The sequence below is a fragment of the Drosophila yakuba genome, chromosome X (genome assembly GCF_016746365.2).
Source record: "Drosophila yakuba strain Tai18E2 chromosome X, Prin_Dyak_Tai18E2_2.1, whole genome shotgun sequence".
Classification (NCBI taxonomy): domain Eukaryota; kingdom Metazoa; phylum Arthropoda; class Insecta; order Diptera; family Drosophilidae; genus Drosophila; species Drosophila yakuba.
In genome coordinates, this window is record NC_052526.2 from 2,778,780 (window position 1) to 2,795,810 (window position 17,031).

The window sequence follows — 17,031 nt, forward strand, 5'->3', positions numbered from 1 at the left end:
GGCGGCGAGGGCGAAAACTGGCCAGTTCGATAACGATAGCTTTTATTTGGGCTACCTGGCTACTTCCAAGCCAGATCTAGCTTGCACCATCGATAATCGCATTTCGTCCACTTTCAAGCCAGATCAGACAGCACTCACCGCTGATAAGAAACGAATCGAAATCAAAACTTGCACTTACAATCCCAATCCCCGAGAGAAACGAAGATGAAGGACCTCTTCTGGCACCTGGTGGGCATAGCCACCGGCCTGAAGATTCTCCTGATTCCAGCCTAGTAAGTGCAGTGGTGTTTCCGCTTATCAAACCCATTACAAATTCATCCTTAGCCATTCCACGGATTTCGAAGTCCATCGCAACTGGCTGGCCATCACCCATAGCTTGCCCCTAGATCAGTGGTATGTGAATGCCACCAGCGCGTGGACCCTGGACTACCCGCCGTTCTTTGCCTACTTTGAGTGGCTGCTCTCGCAGGTGGCCAAGTACGTGGATCCACGGATGCTGGTGGTGGATAACCTGAACTACGAGTCCAAGGGCACCGTTTACTTCCAGAGGCTCTCAGTGATTGTTACGGATCTAGTGTATGTGCTCGGCGTGCGCAGCTGCCTGGGATCACTGGGATTGGCCAGGGATACGCAGCAGTTCTTTGCCGGCTCAATGTTGCTGCTTCTCAACGTGGGACTCCTCTTCGTGGACCACATTCACTTCCAATACAATGGCTTCCTGTTCGGCATACTGCTCCTAAGCATCGGATCCCTCATTCGTCAGCGGTTCCTCAGAAGCGCCTTTGCCTTCGCCGTGTTGCTCAACTTTAAGCACATCTTTCTGTACATGGCTCCCGCTTTTGGTGTATACCTGCTGCGATTCTATTGCCTGGAGCAGGCGAGTGTGGTTTCTATGGGGGGCGCCATAGTCAAGCTGCTAGTCGTTGGACTCACTCCATTCGCCGTGTCCTTCGGACCCTTCTGGCAGCAATTGCCGCAGGTCCTCTCCCGCCTGTTTCCTTTTAAGCGTGGCTTAACGCACGCCTACTGGGCACCCAATTTCTGGGCAATGTACAACGCCGCCGATAAGGTGGCCGCCGGAGTTTTGAAGGTGCAGGATGGCGGTGCCTCTACCACTTCAGGATTGGTTCAGGAGGTTAGGCACTCGGTGCTACCAGCCATCACACCGCCCGTGACTTTTGCTCTCACCGCTCTCTTCATGCTGCCCATTCTGGTGAAGCTCTTCCGCAGTCCTAAGAAGTGAGGCCTTCTTCGGTTGGATTCCAGGATATCACAGCAAACTAATCGCCATCTCTTTGCAGTCAAAGTCCACTGGTCTTCCTGCGAGCCGTGGTTTTGTGCGGCTGCTCCTCCTTCGTCTTCGGCTGGCATGTCCACGAGAAGGCTATATTGATGGTGCTCCTTCCGCTCTGGTAAGTTCCCCTTCCCCTCTATTAATTAATCAAAGGGAATCCCACTAACAGGCCCACCTTTTGCAGTCTGCTCACCCTGGTGAACCGGGAAGATGCCAGATACGCCTACATCCTTGGCATTGCCGGTTATTTCTCGCTGTTTCCGCTGCTCTTCGATGTGGATCTGTACATTCCCCGGTATTCCCTGTACATGTCCTACGTGGCCATGATGTACGGCCAGTTGTATCGCATCTTCCCCGGCTTCCGAGGCTTCCACCCGCTGGAGTGGCTGTACATGCTGGGCTTCCTGGCCATTCCGTTTTACGAGCATCTGCTCTCGTTCCTGCTGCACCTAGACAAGCGTCTGCCCTTCTTGCCCCTGCTGCTGACCTCCGTGTACTCGGCGCTGGGAGTGCTCTACTTCTTTGGGGCCTACTATCTGTACGCTCTGGGGATCAGCTGTGGCAAAGTGGCCATCGCATCGTCATCCGCGTCGTCCTCGTCCGCTGTTAAGAGAAAACGAAAAACCAAATAAACGGAGCACTAGAATGGGCTTCAGCAGAAATCCGCAATTGGTCACGTCTTGCATTCAGAGTGGTGGTGGTGCAGTCGAGCAGCCTTCAAGGCGCCTGGCGCAACAGCCAGTTCGGCGCCGCTGGCCAGGATTCTCTGGTCCAAACAACAATGGACAACGAACAATGGCTGTTAAACGGAATTCGGTGGGCAGGTAGCGATCACCGGCGTCTAAGGTGCCACGTACCTGTTGGCACGACCAGATTATGGCCTTTTGGGCCATAAAACAGGTATCAGGCGGGCCGGCTGAGTGGGTGACATTCCTGGAAAAACCGTGGAAAACACGCTGGCGTTGAATGAATAAGTGTATATCAATTGCCTCCCTTGGCAGAGAATACTTCAGTTGACGAGCTTCCGTCCAGGCGAACAGATCGACATGCAGATGCACATGGAACTCCCCTATGGCCACGGCTACGACCCAATCAGGAGGCAACCACCGCCGCCTCCACCGCCACAACAGCATTGGTCCAACAAGTAAGCACACGATTCGTTATTTTTCCTAATTCAGTTAAACAGTTGCTTCAATTTCAGCGGGTTCTCCGACGACTCAGCTTCCTGTTTCCGCCGGGGATCCTACATTGAACTGGGCAGCGGGGCCATGCGTCGCGTGGAGGACATACGCACCGAGGACTTCATCCAGTCGGCGCTGCGTAGTCAAATTTTTGAACTGCGAGAGGCCACAGTCGTTAGGATAGACCGGGGAGGATGCCCCAGCCACGTGACCCTCACCTTCAGTTACGACACACACCACGCCAAGGTGGGTTCGGCATTTACTTCTTTAAATCACATTTGTCTCATCCTTGGACTCATTTTTCAGGTGGACTTGGAGGTGCAGCCGGGTCATCCGATGTTTGTTTACGGACAGGGCTGGGCCTCCTGCGATCCACAGTTGTCGATGCAGCTGTACGAGCTCAAGTGCCAGCAGCTGCAGGTGGGCGACATCTGTTTGTCGCTGGTGCCACGCGAGCAGCCCGCCGCGCCATGTCCTCCTCCGCCGGCGCCGCCACCACCATGTCCTCCTCCCTCTCTGCCCACGTCAATGGAAATGCCAGCTCCGATGGGATCTCCGCCTACCGGCAGCTATGGATTGCCGCCGTTCAAGCATCCGTACCAGGTGTATGCCCAAATGGCCAGTTTTGTGGCCGTTTACACCCAGCACATGATGGGAAAGCTTAACTATTAGGCCACAAATTTAAGGGTTTGGCTGGCGTTTCAGGAATATATTCAGCACTATTCCTTGTATACGCCGCGCACGTAAAAATTGAATATATGTACAAAAAAGTGCATTGTATTTTGACTTTTTTTCTTAAATAAAGTTTAAAGTAACTGTAATTTTGGTTCAAATTGCGCGCGCAAAATAGAACAGAGATGGCACTTTGGCCGATACCCACTGCATTCAACAGTTCCCTTTGACGTACGCAGTCTTCGTGTCACGATTGGCCGGAGTGTTAACCCAGGAAAGCTGGACAAATTGATGATATTTAATTGATCCTGTCAAGCTGTTTGGTGGCGGAACACATCCAACTGGTAGGAAAGTTGGCAATCACACTGGGCAGGTTAGATAAAGTGTTTCCACCGGAACATCGATACGATGGCCCGTTGAGCGCCAGCGTCAGCTGTTCCTATCGATAACCGATTGACCCGATTGTTGAAACAAAAAAGAAAAGGAAAAGAAAGAAATAATTAGTATAAACTAAACTAAGTATATCTAACCAAATCAGTGATTAATGACGTACTTCACGGACATTTGATGTCTGCGCTAGCGCCGCCAATTCCCTCTATGAAGAACGCGCTCCACCCAGACAACTGCAATGGGGCTGGAACCGAGGAGGAGGCGTCCTCCGCGTTCCACGCGGAGATCGACCGCGTTCTGCTGAACAACAATGACAATCACAGTGGCAGCGGCAACGAAGGCGGCGGTGGGAGTGGCAGCGGGAGCGGTAGAGCCAGCGGAAGTGGCAGTGCCGCCGGATCGGGAGGCAGTGAGTCCATGTGGTCACCTGGCGGGGGTAAGGTGCACGATGTTGCGCAGGCGTTCGCCAACACACTGCTGCTGCGCAACATGAACCATGATGTGAGCAAAGGGCAGGCTGGAGCTCAAAATCATAGGAAGGTTTACCAGTGCAAAGGTGAGTCGACAGTTTCGACCTTGACATTCGCTCCAATTTTTGATTGAATCTCAACAGGCGAACCGGTTAACTCCACGGCCAATGGCGAAGATTTGCGTCTGTCCAAGATCATCCGCAGGCTAATCAACGAGTCCAATCCCGCCGTGGCTCTGGAGCTGTGCGCCAAACTGGATCAAGCCGTTCGCACGCCCATTAACATGGGCTATATGTCATGCTCATTCGTGTGGATCCTGGAGAACATGCTCACCCTATATAAGCAATGCCCGCCGCCGGTTCTGGAGGAGTGCAGCAAGACCCTTGGCTTGATTGGCTACATCAACCGCAAGTCGTATCCCATTTACGAAGAGTTCATTGTGATGAACTACAAGAGTAGCAAGCGCATGCAGAAGTACCTGATCTTGGCCCTGCGCTCCACACTAAGGTGACGCATTTTCTGCCCTCTATTAGTATTGTTCATCTTTATATTAACTTATCCCAATTCAAATGCAGCTGCGACACGAAGTGCGAGCTGCACATGTACGCCGATAAAATCATGCTGCTGCTGAAGGACTTTCTGGAGAATGCGGAGAGCGCTGACAACTTCATTGCCGTCAGCAACACTCTAGTGCAGTTCTCAGCCAGCTACGGGGAGGCCTTCGAGTGTCACTTTACCGATGTAGTGGACATCGTAATCGGCTGGCAACTGGAGGCCGGGCAGCCCACGCACCTAAAGGCCCATTGTGCCCAGGTATTGGAGCAGTTAACGCCGTACTTTAGCAAGCAAATCGACTTTAGTTACGGTTTGTTGGACCAGTTTGTCGAGGATATTACCACGCTGGAGGAAGACGAACCCACGGCCACCGCGGAGCGTGTGGGTGCCTTTGTCGGTGCCTTCAACACGCTTCTAAAGTGTCTGGCGCGCATGCAGATATTCGTGGGCATGCCCACCTGTGAATGCATCGTCCAAATGGCCGTCGATCATCTAATCAAAATAATGCCCCACCTAGAGTTGCACTCGGATACCGAAGCATTGGTCAATATTAACGAATTGCTCTGCATCTGCCTGTTAAATAACTTCAGCGGCCTTGATCCGATAACGTTGGAGCAGCTGCTGCTTGAACAACTTGAACAGATGCTTTCTCTGAAGGAGCCCCAGCGGCAGAGTGTCCTTTATCTGCTGCTCTGCACGGTGAGAAGGTTGCGGGCACGTCTGACGCCTAGCCTGGTGCATTTAATATTCCAATCCAATCCCTATTTGACTGAGGTGAGGCGTCAAACGCCAGGTGGCAGTTCTTACAGGCTGCTACTGCGCACATGCCAGGAGACACTGCTCATCCGAAATGTGCCGCTGCTTCAGCAGGCGTATAAATATCTTGTCGACGACATTGACGCCTGTCTGGAACAACTGCTCTTCACTTCACCGACAACGGAGGAGTCCGTAAGGAAAGCCAGCGAAGCGAGTGTGCTCCTCGTTTTCCATCTGGCCGCTCTGGCTGCCCTGGCTAAGCAAACATCTTCTATTATTGGCATGTACGCCTGCAAGCCCTCGATTCTGGAACTGCTCCTCACCAACTGCAGGGCCCACGAGCTGATGCTCTGGGGCAGGTATCCCGCCGCTCAGCAGGCCATTTTGGGTCTGCTCGTGGTCCACTGCCAGGCGAATCACAACTTCCGCACCAACTCCAGCTTGCTTCGTGATCAGGAACTGTCGGCAGAGAACACCTCGCCAACAGCAAACAGTTTCGCGAGCATACTTCACTTCTTGGATTCGGTTTTGGAACAGGCTCACCAGCTGGCGCCTCAAAACCTAAGGATATTGCTGCAGTGGACACAGATGCTCCTGAGCGAATGCCGCGAGAAGGCTGATCTGCTTATGGAGCAACAGAACTTCCGAGGAATTTGCCGAAACATTGCGGCCACTGCCTCCAAATGGACACCCCTGGAAAGTGCTGCCTGCATCCAAACTGTTTTAGACTACGGCCCGGAAAGGCTAGCCCATCTTCCGGAGCTGCTGATTCTGTACCGCGATACGGCCCTGCAGCAGCTACAGGTGCTTTCCACGAATTGCCATGCACCCTATTCCCAAATCTACGCCCAGTTGCCATTGCATCTTACCCTCATCTGTGGGGAATCATCAATGCCGGGAATGACGAGCAGAAGAGTTAGCGTTTGGCAGCAGAGGATGAGCCAATGCAGTGCAGTACGCGACACCGTGTTCCGAGATTTCTTTGAGCGGCTGCATAAACCAGAGCAAAGTTCACTGGTCCACTGTCTGCGGGAGCTGTTCGTTCGTAGCTGCCAGGTGGCTCCGCAGGATGAGCGGCAGGAGAAGCTGTCGCAATGCACCAGGCGCTGCCAGCGTTTGGCTACCGCCTGGCTGCAATTCGAAGCAGCCAGATACTGCGTGGATCAGCGACTCCGCACAACGCTGGGAAAGCCTCAGGAAACGTTCCTCGGATTCGAGGCCATTATCATGCGTCATGCCCGATTGCTGAGTGGCTGTGCCAAGGAGATGGAGCGCTCAGCCCTGGACACTCTGTCGTTGGAGGAGCTCCTAAGCATGCAGAGCAATCTCAGTCTGCTGCTGGGTTTCCTCGATGCGCTGGAGAAGCTCATCTACAACGCCGCCGAGGGAAGCGCCTTTGCCCTGCGTCCCCCGGAAAAGCCAGTGGCTGCCTTCTTCCGTCTGAACAACCCCACTTGTCAGTCGTGGTTTAATCGTATCCGTATTGGTGTGGTCATTATCGCCATGCATGTGCAGCAGCCGGAACTGGTCATCCGATATGCCCAGGTGAGTTAGATATACAGTACTCCAATTAAGTGGTCAACTGAGTTTGTTTTTCACTTCCTTGCAGCAAATTCTGCTCACCCAAAAGACGCAAGATGCCACCTACAGTCAGGCTATCGTTTACTTGGCCTGGGCTTGGGTCAGTTGCCAAGAAGCAGACTCGCTGCGCGGTCTCTGCCTGTGGGCCCGTTCCAAGAGCAGCAAATCCTACCAGTGGCTGATATACGCGGCGGATCAGGCGGCCGGAAAGCGGGAATCCGCCCTTGCCGGCTACAAAACTATTATTGCCGAGGAGGAGCATCAGCCCGAACTGGAGCCGCATACTCGACAGTTTGTTGTGGCGCAGATGATGCAGTGCTTGCAGGATCTGGGTCAGTGGTCCCAGCTGGTGGAGCTGAAGCAGCAGCAGCTGTCGCGCCCGGAGGACAGGGAACTGAATCCCTTTCTGCAACGCAGCAATGTGGAGGTCAGTGCACTGGAACGGCTCTTGGCCAGGGGAGAGGAGGCGTACTCCTCGATGGACGAGTTCGGGGGAGCCTTGCAGCAGTTGAGTCTTTGGCCCAGCAACTGGGAAGAGTCTGTGTCAGCAAGTGGCGTAAGCGAACGTGCCAGCTTCTCCTCCGTCCATGTGCGTCAACGAACCGAGGACATTGTGCTGCACAAGCTATTAGAAGAACGTTGTCTGCCAGATCAGGCGAGAAACCTACTTGACACCCAATGGCGAGACAGTCTGCTGAACCCCAGCTTCGATCAGAGATCCTGCAAAGAGCTCACACTGCTACGACATATAGTGCAAGGTGTCAGTGGCGGTCAGGAGTTGTCCCTGCTGCCCTTGTCCTCGAACAGATGTCAAAACCGCTCCAATCACATTTCCAGCGCCATTTTAATGCGCTGCTTGGCGTGGACGCAACTGCTACGTCAGCATTGTGCGCCTGGCAGCTGGGAAACGCTTTGTTTGGATGGAGCTGCAGCGGCGCGAGAGGAAGGCAATCTTCAGCTAGCGGAAACCCTGCTCACCCACTTCTTCGGCCAGCCGCTGGATGAGATAGCCGGTCTGTTTTCACTGGAACAGGGAGTGCAAACGGATAATCCGGAGTTGCTTCGCGGCTACAGTGAGCTGGTCAAGTGCCTACATTTCCAGCAGCAGCAAACGCAGACACAGTGCAGCGAAGTAAGTTCTTCGATTGATGTATGCGCCTCCCTGTGCCTGAACATCCAAAAGAGCAACAATCCACCGGCCGCGGGAGCGGATCTCTTGCTTAACCTCTCCGATTGGATAGCTACCCGGACTTGCAATGGCTTGGCCACCAATCAGTCGCCTGCACTGGTTCAACTGCTGGACCAGCTACCAGAGTGTCCGCTGACCTGTGGCTCCAGCCAACCACTGGCCATTCCCCAGGCGGAACGTCTGGTTGCCCGCCTGGTTCACTCTAGTTTAAAGCAGCGTCCCAACTGCGAGGAAGCACTGATCGCCTACGGCAATTGGTGCTATCGATGGGGCAAGAAAATCGTCGACAGCGGCTGTGTGCTTACCCAGGCGGATGCGACTGCTCTTAGCCAGGCGCTGGACATTGCCCAGCCGCTTGAAAACGAACAGTTGGGTGAGCTCCTCCAAGCACTGAGCATGGAGCAGCCGCCAGCGAACTGTGTAGAGGTGTGTCCAGAGGTGGCGCGTGCCCGCGACGACGAGGCGGCCAAGAACTGTCTGCGTCGGCTGCCCTTTTTGGCGGATAAATCGACGGAAGTGCTGGATGCCATTCTGCAGATCTGGCGGCGGGCCATAAGCAACACCTATGATTATTACAAGGATGCAGCGCGCTCGTACTTCCAGTATCTCAGTTTGAAATCGGGCTCTGGTCCGGAGAAGTCTGGCGGAGAAGGAAACGTATCGCAGCGGGAACGTTTCCATGTGGATGACAGCAATCTGGTGACCACGACGCTCCGTCTCCTCCGCTTGATTGTCAAGCACGCCAGCGGTCTGCAGGAAGTTCTGGAGCAGGGACTGCACACCACGCCCATTGCCCCCTGGAAAGTGATCATACCACAGCTCTTCAGCCGACTGAATCACCACGAACCGTATGTGAGGAAGAGCGTTTGCGACTTGCTGTGTCGTCTGGCCGAGAGTCGCCCCCAGCTGGTTATCTTCCCGGCAGTGGTTGGTGCGAACAGGGAGCAACAGGACGCAGCAGCACCGCCAGCGTCAACGCCCCCAACCACGGAGGACGCCTGCTGCTATGGCTATCTTTTGGGCGAGCTCTCGAAACAGGCGCCGGAAGCAGTGCAGCATGTGCAGCTGATGGTGAAGGAGCTGCGCCGCGTTTGCCTGCTGTGGGACGAGTATTGGATCCACTCGCTGGCCCACATATACAACACGTACGTGAGTCGTGTGAGTGCGCTGGCAACCGAATTCCGCCCGGACGATCACGAGGGCAAGAATAACCGCTTTAATGTCTGGCGACCCCAATTGCTCGCCGATCTGGAGGCCCTGGCAGCGCTCACCGCTCGTCCGGCGGAGACCAGCTATGAGCGGAGTTTCCGCAAGCGTTTCGATGCCCCCATTCGCGCCACCGTGGATGCACTGCGCACTCGTCGCTATCCGGAGGCATGGGATAAGCTGAAGCAGCTGTACCACATCTTGCAATCGAACATGATCCGAGGCACGGGCAGCACTCTCAAAATGCAGAGTCTGAGCCCGGTGCTCTGTGGCATTGGACGCATGCGCATCTCGATGCCAGGCCTGGACGCCCACGCGCCGGATGAGGAGCAGGTGTACATCGAGAGCGTCGAGGGTTCGGTGTGCGTTTTGCCCACCAAGACGAAACCGAAAAAGGTCGCCTTCTACGGCAGCAATGGTCAGCGCTACACGTTCCTCTTCAAGGGCATGGAGGATCTTCATCTGGACGAGCGCATCATGCAGTTCCTGTCCATCTCGAACGCCATCATGGCCTGCCGCAGCGATGCACCCGGCAACGGTTGCTATCGTGCCCACCACTATTCGGTTATTCCATTGGGCCCGCAATCCGGACTGATAAGCTGGGTGGACGGGGTCACACCACTCTTTGCGCTCTACAAGAAGTGGCAGCAGCGACAGCCCCAGGTCACTGGGAAATCGGGTGCCGGTGCTGGGGCAAATGCCACGCGACGCTTCACGGACTTGTTCTACAGCAAACTCTCGCCACTGTTGGCCAAGCACAACCTGCAGGTGAGCGACCCGCGACGCCAGTGGCCAATCTCTGCCCTGCGCCAGGTGCTCGCGGAATTGTCGCAGGAAACACCCGGAGATCTGCTCGCCCGCGAACTGTGGTGCCAGGCGGGAAACGCCGCCGAGTGGCGGCAGTCGGTGCGTCGCTATGCCCGCTGCATGTCGGTCATGTCGATGATTGGCTACGTCATTGGCCTGGGCGATCGTCATTTGGACAACGTGCTTATCAACCTGGGCAGCGGCGATATCGTGCACATCGACTACAACGTGTGCTTCGAAAAGGGCCGCACGCTGCGCATCCCCGAGAAGGTGCCCTTCCGTCTCACCCAGAATCTGGTGCACGCCCTGGGCATCACGGGAATCGAGGTAAGACCACTCTTCACCCTACTACTTTACTGCAGTTTCTTTCGACTTTGGAATCGATCTATCTAAACAAACCGCTGGTGGTGGGTTAAAAAACGGTGCTCCTAATGATAATGTCCACTTTTATTGCTATCATCTCAATTTGATTCTACCAAGTCAGAGCGGTGTGTTTTCCGTGCCGTTAATCACTGCGTGTCCTTCGGCTTGATCTCCTGCTGGTAGCCCGTGGATGAGGATGTGGCCTCCATGCGGTGCTTGCTATCCGCCGGCAACGGATCATCGCACTGCCTCGTTGGTCGGCAGCACAGTGTTTGGGCAAAGGCTCGCCGGAAGCCGGAGTTCTTCCACGAATAAATTATGGGATTGAGAGCAGAGTTGGCAATGGCCAGAGAAAACGTCGTCTTGTAGATCATCGAGCTGCTCCGGCAGATGCTGAATAGCTGGGCAATGGCCACACAGAAGTACGGTAGCCAACAGAGCGTGAAGCAGCCCATGATGAATACTACGATCTGGACGCTTTTCCAGTCCGGATGCAGCAGCAGACTCCGCATTGTGGTGGCCTCGTCCGTGTTGTAGACCACCGACTGTCGCAATCGCAGCGCCTGCTTGGATGCTTCGCGCATGATGCGCCAGTAGACGAGGAACATGCATATCCAGATGATCACAAATCCCGGCGTTATCACTCCGGCTATGTAACCGGGTGAGAGAACTTCGTCGAATTCACACGCCTGCGCCTCCGGCCATCGATTCCAGAAAACGGGCAGCAGGGCCACCAAAGCACCCACGCACCAGTTGGATATGATGATGCCATACGCCACTCGACGGGTCATGTATCTACGGTTTAGATGGGTTTCTCTTATGTAGCCACTGAATTAGGATTGATCCCGTTCCCTTGACCCCTTACCTTCTGTAGTGCAGGGCATAGACCACTGCTATATACCGATCCACCGCAATGGAGATTAGAGTCAGCATGGACACGCAGCAGGCGCAGATGAGCAGAAAGAAGCGTAGCAGGCAGGGTGCTCTCATGGCGCCAATATCCGAGCCCATGTAGAAGGCCAGGTGATAGGGCAGAGCCAATCCCACACAGAAGTCGGAGACGGCCAGCGACAGGATGAACAGATTGGAGATGACCGATCGCAGGTGGCGACATGTGCGCACCGCCACAATGGTCAGCATATTGCCGCCCAAGATGAGGACAAACAAGAAGGCATTGATGGCGAGCCACAGAAGATGCCCGGCACCCAAGTTGGTCGCCTGGAGACTTATTTCCTTTGGCGTTTCCGTGGCATTCTGCCGCTGCCACAGGAACGGGTCGACACCCAACGCTGCCGGGGAGCTGCGATAATCCCAAGCGGGCGATGAGCTGCTGGTAAATGCCATGGGCCGCGATGGAAAACGAAGCGCACGCGACGCCAGTGGTTGGCTATCTGGCAACCGTGGGAGCTGGAGCTGTCCGACTTTTGGCCAGGACTTCGGCTCGGTTCGGATCGGTTCGGATCGGATGCAGATTCAATTGGGCTTCGGCACGGACCGTGGGCGTCGTTTGTTTACGTTTCGCTGGTGGCTTTACGACATCGTCACCACCACTGTTAACTGATAGCGCGCCAGATCCACCGTGAGAACCGCAATCCGTTGATAAGCCCGCCACTTTGGCCCAACCACCATCCACCTACCCACCCATAGAACCACTTCATCCATTGCCCCCGAGCGTTTGGAGTGCCCGGACTCCCGGGCCCAATGCATGGCCAAACAGATCGCTGGGGGTTTTAGCAGATTAGTCCAGCTCCGCGGACCAAAATAGATTGATAAACAACCAGGGTCAGTAGTAAACAGATACATCATTGATTTTGCCAAAATTTCCAGCAGGATCCATTGCATTTTCTCGATAAAATGAAAGCGAAGAACCTATAAGTCGCGATGGGTGATATAAATCCGATGTTACAGAACCCATGGAACAAAACAGACCACATCTAAGGATAACATGGCCAAATGGATAAATGGGGTAAATCTGGTGTCCATTTATATATATCTAAATGGACAGACATTGTGGCTTATCACGCAAATTGCGGGCCAATCTACAATTGTAAACAGCGATTAGCGTCGCTGGCAGTCGAGGTCGTATATGTAGAACATGGTTATGGTTTCGGTCTTGTTTCTAGTTCTGGTTGAGTTCTGGTTGGGGCTCCCATAAAATCAGCATTGCCAATATTTCGAATCGTATATCTGTGCGCCATGCGACAGATGGAAACGGTTCCGTCGTACATTTATTGGACCCCAATGTCCCATTTACAGCAGTGATATAAATGCATATACATATAGACAAAGCACCGTCATTAACCATTAAACCGATCGTCTTTTGCAGGGCTCCTTCCGCTTGGGCTGCGAATATGTGCTAAAGGTGATGCGCAAGGAGCGCGAGACTCTGCTGACCCTGCTGGAGGCCTTCGTCTACGATCCCCTGGTGGATTGGACCATCAACGACGATGCCCAGGCCATGCGCCGATCCCTGAACGCCAAGCATCAGCAGGTGACTGGTGGAGGAGCAAGTGGTTCCGGTGGCGGAGATCTTAAGTGCCACAAGAAGGACAAGAGTAAGGGAAAGACACACGATTGGGATGCCAAGCGACAGCACTTCCTAAGCAAGCTGGGTATGCTGCAAAAATACTGGTCCACCCACAAGTGAGTATATCCATCATATCTTATATCTTGTCTATAAATCTCTTGTATTTGCTAGGACGGAGATGATGTCGCAGCTGGAGGAGATGGAGCAGGAGGTGGGCAACCTTCAGACGGCGCAGACCAAGCAACTGGTGGCCGAGCAGGAGCTTGTGGAGCTAAATCAGCGCAGCGCCCTAATCGCCGAAATCAAATCGCTGGGCACGGCGATCGAGAGTCACAGTTTCAATACGGCATCGCTGCGTCATGCCGTTCGCCGTGGTCACTCCGAGGCACTGGCATCGCTCAGTACGGAACGGCTGCCGGACTTTGGCCGAGTGCAGTGCCTTCTCCGAACTTATGGTCAGTGTCTGCAGCCGTATCATCTGGCCGAATTGCACGCCCAGCTCGTGCAGCTGCAAATGGAGTCGGATGTGGCGACTGGCAGGGAATTTTCTGCACTGGCAGAGGCCATACAGCTGGCCGGACTGGACAGCATGCGCAGCCAGTTGGATGAGCTACTGAGTCGCCTGGATGAGGTGGCCCTGAAGACTTCCGAGCACCTGCAGCAGTACGCGGCAGTCATGAACTTCTTCCCTGAACAAAGTCATCGCCAAAACCTATTCGTTCGCTTCCACGACAGCTTTGGATCGTACATCCAGCACGGTTACACTGTGGACTCCACCAGCAATACCAATTCGCCGTCTAGTTCCATTATTTGCACTGCGGATGTCGTGGGCGTCGCGGATGCCTTGGAGTACGCTTGGGAGCGGCTAGGTTGCAAATTGAATGAGGTCTCTCAGCTTTATGCCGCCAAGCAGGCGCAGGCTCAATCCCTCGGTGCACCCACTCCTGCTCTGCTGGCCATGATTGGCCAGAGTGGCTGCAGCCTGCTGCTGCTCAAGGCGAGCCTAGTTCGCACCTTGGATCGAGCTGGAGGAGCATTCGCTGCTTACGAACAGGTGGCACTGGCCAACCAGGACGAGGATTTGCTGCAACACCAGCTGCACTTCATCCACCTGGTGCGCTCCATGTCCCAAGGAGTTTTGGCGATGGCCAAGCAGGAGGATCTTCATCTGGGACAATTGGAGAGTCTACTTTCAGCGCTGTCGCATCTAAAGCAGATCTTTGAGTACGACTTGCCAGCCATCATATATCGCTTGCTCCTGCTACAACCCAATCTGGGCCAGCTGAGTGCCTTGTGCCATTTGAGTGCCCCCAGTCTTGCTCAGCTGTATCTGGAAGCCACGCTGGAGAACGAACAGCAGCCGGATCAGTTCCCAGCAGAGCGCAGGTTTCTTCTTACCCTGCAGCCCGCCTACGAGCAATTCCAGTTGGCCTCCACCACCTTGGACTCGTTGGTTAGCAGCGTGCAGATGATGCTCGAGGATGTCCACGACGTGCAGACCCAACAGTTAATGGTGAGTGTATAATTAGCTTGGTATTTTTAAGGGCTTAACTAGAGGAGATTTTCTATTAGGAGCTGGGTCTACTTCGGTCATGCCATACGGAACTGAATGACGAATGCTTCTTCGGCCTGATCAGTGAGGCATTGGAGTCCAGTCGCACTTGCGATGTGCGTGAAATGGCCCGACCTGTTGTGGGCCTCATCCATCGCCTTCAAGTGGAAAGTCTTGCAGGCCTGCTGCCGATCCTCACGCGCAACTTTTACACCGCCGTCGGTCCGCAATGTCTGCCCACTGCGAACTGCGGGGATCCAGCGCAAGCGGACCACCTGTGCGAGGGTCTCTTCATTTCCCTGCAATCGGACAGCGCTTTGCAGCAGCAGCAAGCGGAAATTGCGCTACTCAATCAGCAACTGGAGATGCACACCCTGGCCGCATCTGCTCAATACTGGGCCTATTCGGAAGCACTGGGAAGCCAGCTGCGCTGTGGCCACCACATCGTCAGCCGCCCGAAACTGGCCGCCATCATTGGCGAAAGTTGGCTGGAGTTGGACCAGAATCTGGCGGCCCTGCAGCAACTACAAGCTGGCCTTGAGTCGCAACTCAGCCAATTGCAGACGCAGCGCAGTAACTGGAATCGTAACCACATAGACAACTTGTTGCGCAGGGAGCAGTGTAGCAACCAGAGGATAATGGCTCATGTGGCGCTGGTGCAACAGCTGACGGATGGAGCCGGGGCTGTAGCCCGACTGGAGCAGCATGCGGGAGCTCTTGGCAAGGAGGGGCAAACACTTGTTGACCACTTGGAACAATGGCTGGCTGCGCATGGACAATGGCAGGCGAGCAGTTCAAGGATCAGCGCCGTGGAGCAGTCGGTGGTTGAACTGTTGGACCCCGAAGGTGTCATTGATTCGTATTGGATTGAGAATGTACAGGGATTGCTGGAGGAGCAGACTTGCAAGGTGCACCGCGAGATTGCGGCCCTAGAGGGCGAGCAGCAGAGCAAGCATCGTTTCATTTGCACCTTGCTCAAGGAGACTCTGGTACGCGTCTAATCACAATGCAACTGTAACTTTTTATAATGTGCTTATTTATCTCCAAATAACAGCGGCTGCAGGACAACATGCCACGCTACCATGTGCGGAGCCTGTGCTCCGAGGCCCAGGCGCAGGGACAAGGGAAACTGGTGCCCACGGATGTGCAGCTACTTTGCGGCCACCTGCGCGACTGCCAGCGGCTGGTGCAGTCCCTCTTCATGCGGTTGCAGGACCTGCGAAAGGATCTCTGCGCCGAGCGTCGCGTTCTGCAGCCTGCAGTGCTGCAGAGCTGGCGTCACCAGCTGCAGATGATCTTGGCGTTGTCCAGCCAGGAGGTGAACGAGTTCTTCAAGAGCATTGACGACTTCCTGCAGCACGCAGCCGAAACGGACTCGTACGAAACGTTCACGCATGCCAAAGGTGAGGCAGACCACCAACAAATCTCAAGCGAATGCGTTACTAAATTTTACTTAATTCACTTTAGGTTCTAGTAATGTGCATGAGCAGAAGCGAAATGCGTACGGCGTGTCCGTGTGGAAGAAGATTAGGATGAAGCTGGAGGGCCGGGATCCAGATAGCAACCAGCGCAGCACCGTCGCCGAGCAGGTGGACTATGCCATTCGCGAGGCCACCAATCCAGACAACCTAGCCGTGCTCTACGAGGGCTGGACGCCGTGGGTATAATTCTTCACACTGTTCGGCCGCAATTTTGGGCTTTTGACATCACCACGCATCACAACTCGGAGCGGGGAGACTACATTCAACATTGGGGCCACCTTTTGGATCGGATATCAGGACCTCCTCCGGACTGTAAGCAGTCGCAGCCTGACGGCATCTGACTACCCAAAGGCCGTGGCGGAACCAATTTGGCCGCCGCCCCCATTCAACCATGTGTAGTTGCATAAACGATAGGAAACGAAACGAATCGACAGACAGACGCGGAGTGCTGTGGTCCGGAAGCCGGCGGATCGTGGCGCATGTTCCGTGCTCTCTCGGAGCGCAACCCGCATTCCGAGTGGACATAACGAGTAGCTGGCCAGCAGCAGCTGCAGCAGCTCACACAGCTCCCGATGTAGAAGATCTGGGGTCAATGACGTTATCGGATACGATATATTTCAGGTTTCAGATTCGCAAAATACGTTTTCCGGTTCTCCCTTTTTATTATTATTTTTTTTTAATGCTGTTGTGCGACTTTTCCTATACGATTCGATTATATACTATATATTAATTTACGCCGTACCGGATGTGTTTTAATTATGTGTTAAGCCACTTTTAGTTTCCCCCCACCTAAATGCAAAATTGTTAGGTGTAAGCCGATTGAATTTCGTTACCAAATTATCCGTAGCCACATTAGAACTATATATACAACTCTATATAACCGCTATGCCCGTTTATAGACAATGTGGCGGAATTGATTTCGACGCGATGTCGATATACACGCCTCCCGTTCTTGTTTTAGTTATTTCAATAAACGCAATGCTGAATATAAATGTGACTGTTCGTTT

The 17,031-nt window shown here is 54.2% G+C and overlaps 4 protein-coding genes across 5 annotated transcripts; 3 read left to right on the top strand and 1 right to left on the bottom strand.

The window, feature by feature from the left end:
• Positions 1-108: 108 nt before the first annotated feature.
• On the top strand, positions 109-1,963 carry LOC6524081 (probable dolichyl pyrophosphate Glc1Man9GlcNAc2 alpha-1,3-glucosyltransferase). The gene is made up of 4 exons (XM_039374697.2): positions 109-272; positions 325-1,239; positions 1,302-1,412; positions 1,479-1,963. The coding sequence occupies exons 1-4, from the start codon at positions 205-207 to the stop codon at positions 1,924-1,926; spliced, it is 1,542 nt and encodes a 513-aa protein (XP_039230631.1). The 5' UTR covers positions 109-204; the 3' UTR covers positions 1,927-1,963.
• A 141-nt stretch (positions 1,964-2,104) lies between these two features.
• Positions 2,105-3,359, top strand: LOC6524082 (ataxin-1-like). Its single transcript, XM_002099910.4, has 3 exons — positions 2,105-2,438; positions 2,496-2,721; positions 2,782-3,359. Exons 1-3 carry the CDS (start codon positions 2,341-2,343, stop codon positions 3,145-3,147), a joined length of 690 nt encoding a protein of 229 aa, XP_002099946.1. The 5' UTR covers positions 2,105-2,340; the 3' UTR covers positions 3,148-3,359.
• Positions 3,360-3,596: 237 nt separating this feature from the next.
• Positions 3,597-17,016, top strand: LOC6524083 (serine/threonine-protein kinase Smg1). 2 transcript variants are annotated; one of them, XM_002099911.3, is made up of 9 exons: positions 3,597-4,093; positions 4,151-4,514; positions 4,583-6,863; positions 6,928-10,428; positions 12,791-13,107; positions 13,163-14,504; positions 14,564-15,532; positions 15,598-15,946; positions 16,011-17,016. In XM_002099911.3, exons 1-9 carry the CDS (start codon positions 3,715-3,717, stop codon positions 16,208-16,210), a joined length of 9,702 nt encoding a protein of 3,233 aa, XP_002099947.3. In that variant the 5' UTR covers positions 3,597-3,714; the 3' UTR covers positions 16,211-17,016. The 2 variants fall into 2 exon arrangements, with proteins under 2 accessions (XP_002099947.3, XP_039230541.1); XM_039374607.1 differs by having other exon boundaries at positions 14,567-15,532.
• LOC6524084 (beta-1 adrenergic receptor) lies at positions 10,531-12,780 on the bottom strand. The gene is made up of 2 exons (XM_002099912.3): positions 11,330-12,780; positions 10,531-11,259 (listed from the first exon to the last, which is right to left on the bottom strand). The coding sequence occupies exons 1-2, from the start codon at positions 11,806-11,808 to the stop codon at positions 10,611-10,613; spliced, it is 1,128 nt and encodes a 375-aa protein (XP_002099948.1). The 5' UTR covers positions 11,809-12,780; the 3' UTR covers positions 10,531-10,610.
• Positions 17,017-17,031: the final 15 nt, after the last annotated feature.

Bases quoted from the DNA above. Each gene is read 5' to 3' on its own strand.
- LOC6524081 (XM_039374697.2), top strand. From the start codon at position 205: ATGAAGGACCTCTTCTGGCACCTGGTGGGCATAGCCACCGGCCTGAAG. The intron at 273-324 runs GTAAGTGCAGTG...ATTCATCCTTAG, and splicing joins ATTCTCCTGATTCCAGCCTA to CCATTCCACGGATTTCGAAG. The intron at 1,240-1,301 runs GTGAGGCCTTCT...ATCTCTTTGCAG, and splicing joins CTCTTCCGCAGTCCTAAGAA to TCAAAGTCCACTGGTCTTCC.
- LOC6524082 (XM_002099910.4), top strand. From the start codon at position 2,341: ATGCAGATGCACATGGAACTCCCCTATGGCCACGGCTACGACCCAATC. The intron at 2,439-2,495 runs GTAAGCACACGA...CTTCAATTTCAG, and splicing joins CAACAGCATTGGTCCAACAA to CGGGTTCTCCGACGACTCAG. The intron at 2,722-2,781 runs GTGGGTTCGGCA...CTCATTTTTCAG, and splicing joins ACGACACACACCACGCCAAG to GTGGACTTGGAGGTGCAGCC.
- LOC6524083 (XM_002099911.3), top strand. From the start codon at position 3,715: ATGTCTGCGCTAGCGCCGCCAATTCCCTCTATGAAGAACGCGCTCCAC. The intron at 4,094-4,150 runs GTGAGTCGACAG...GAATCTCAACAG, and splicing joins GAAGGTTTACCAGTGCAAAG to GCGAACCGGTTAACTCCACG. The intron at 4,515-4,582 runs GTGACGCATTTT...ATTCAAATGCAG, and splicing joins GCCCTGCGCTCCACACTAAG to CTGCGACACGAAGTGCGAGC.
- LOC6524084 (XM_002099912.3), bottom strand. From the start codon at position 11,808: ATGGCATTTACCAGCAGCTCATCGCCCGCTTGGGATTATCGCAGCTCC. The intron at 11,260-11,329 runs GTAAGGGGTCAA...TCTAAACCGTAG, and splicing joins TATGCCCTGCACTACAGAAG to ATACATGACCCGTCGAGTGG.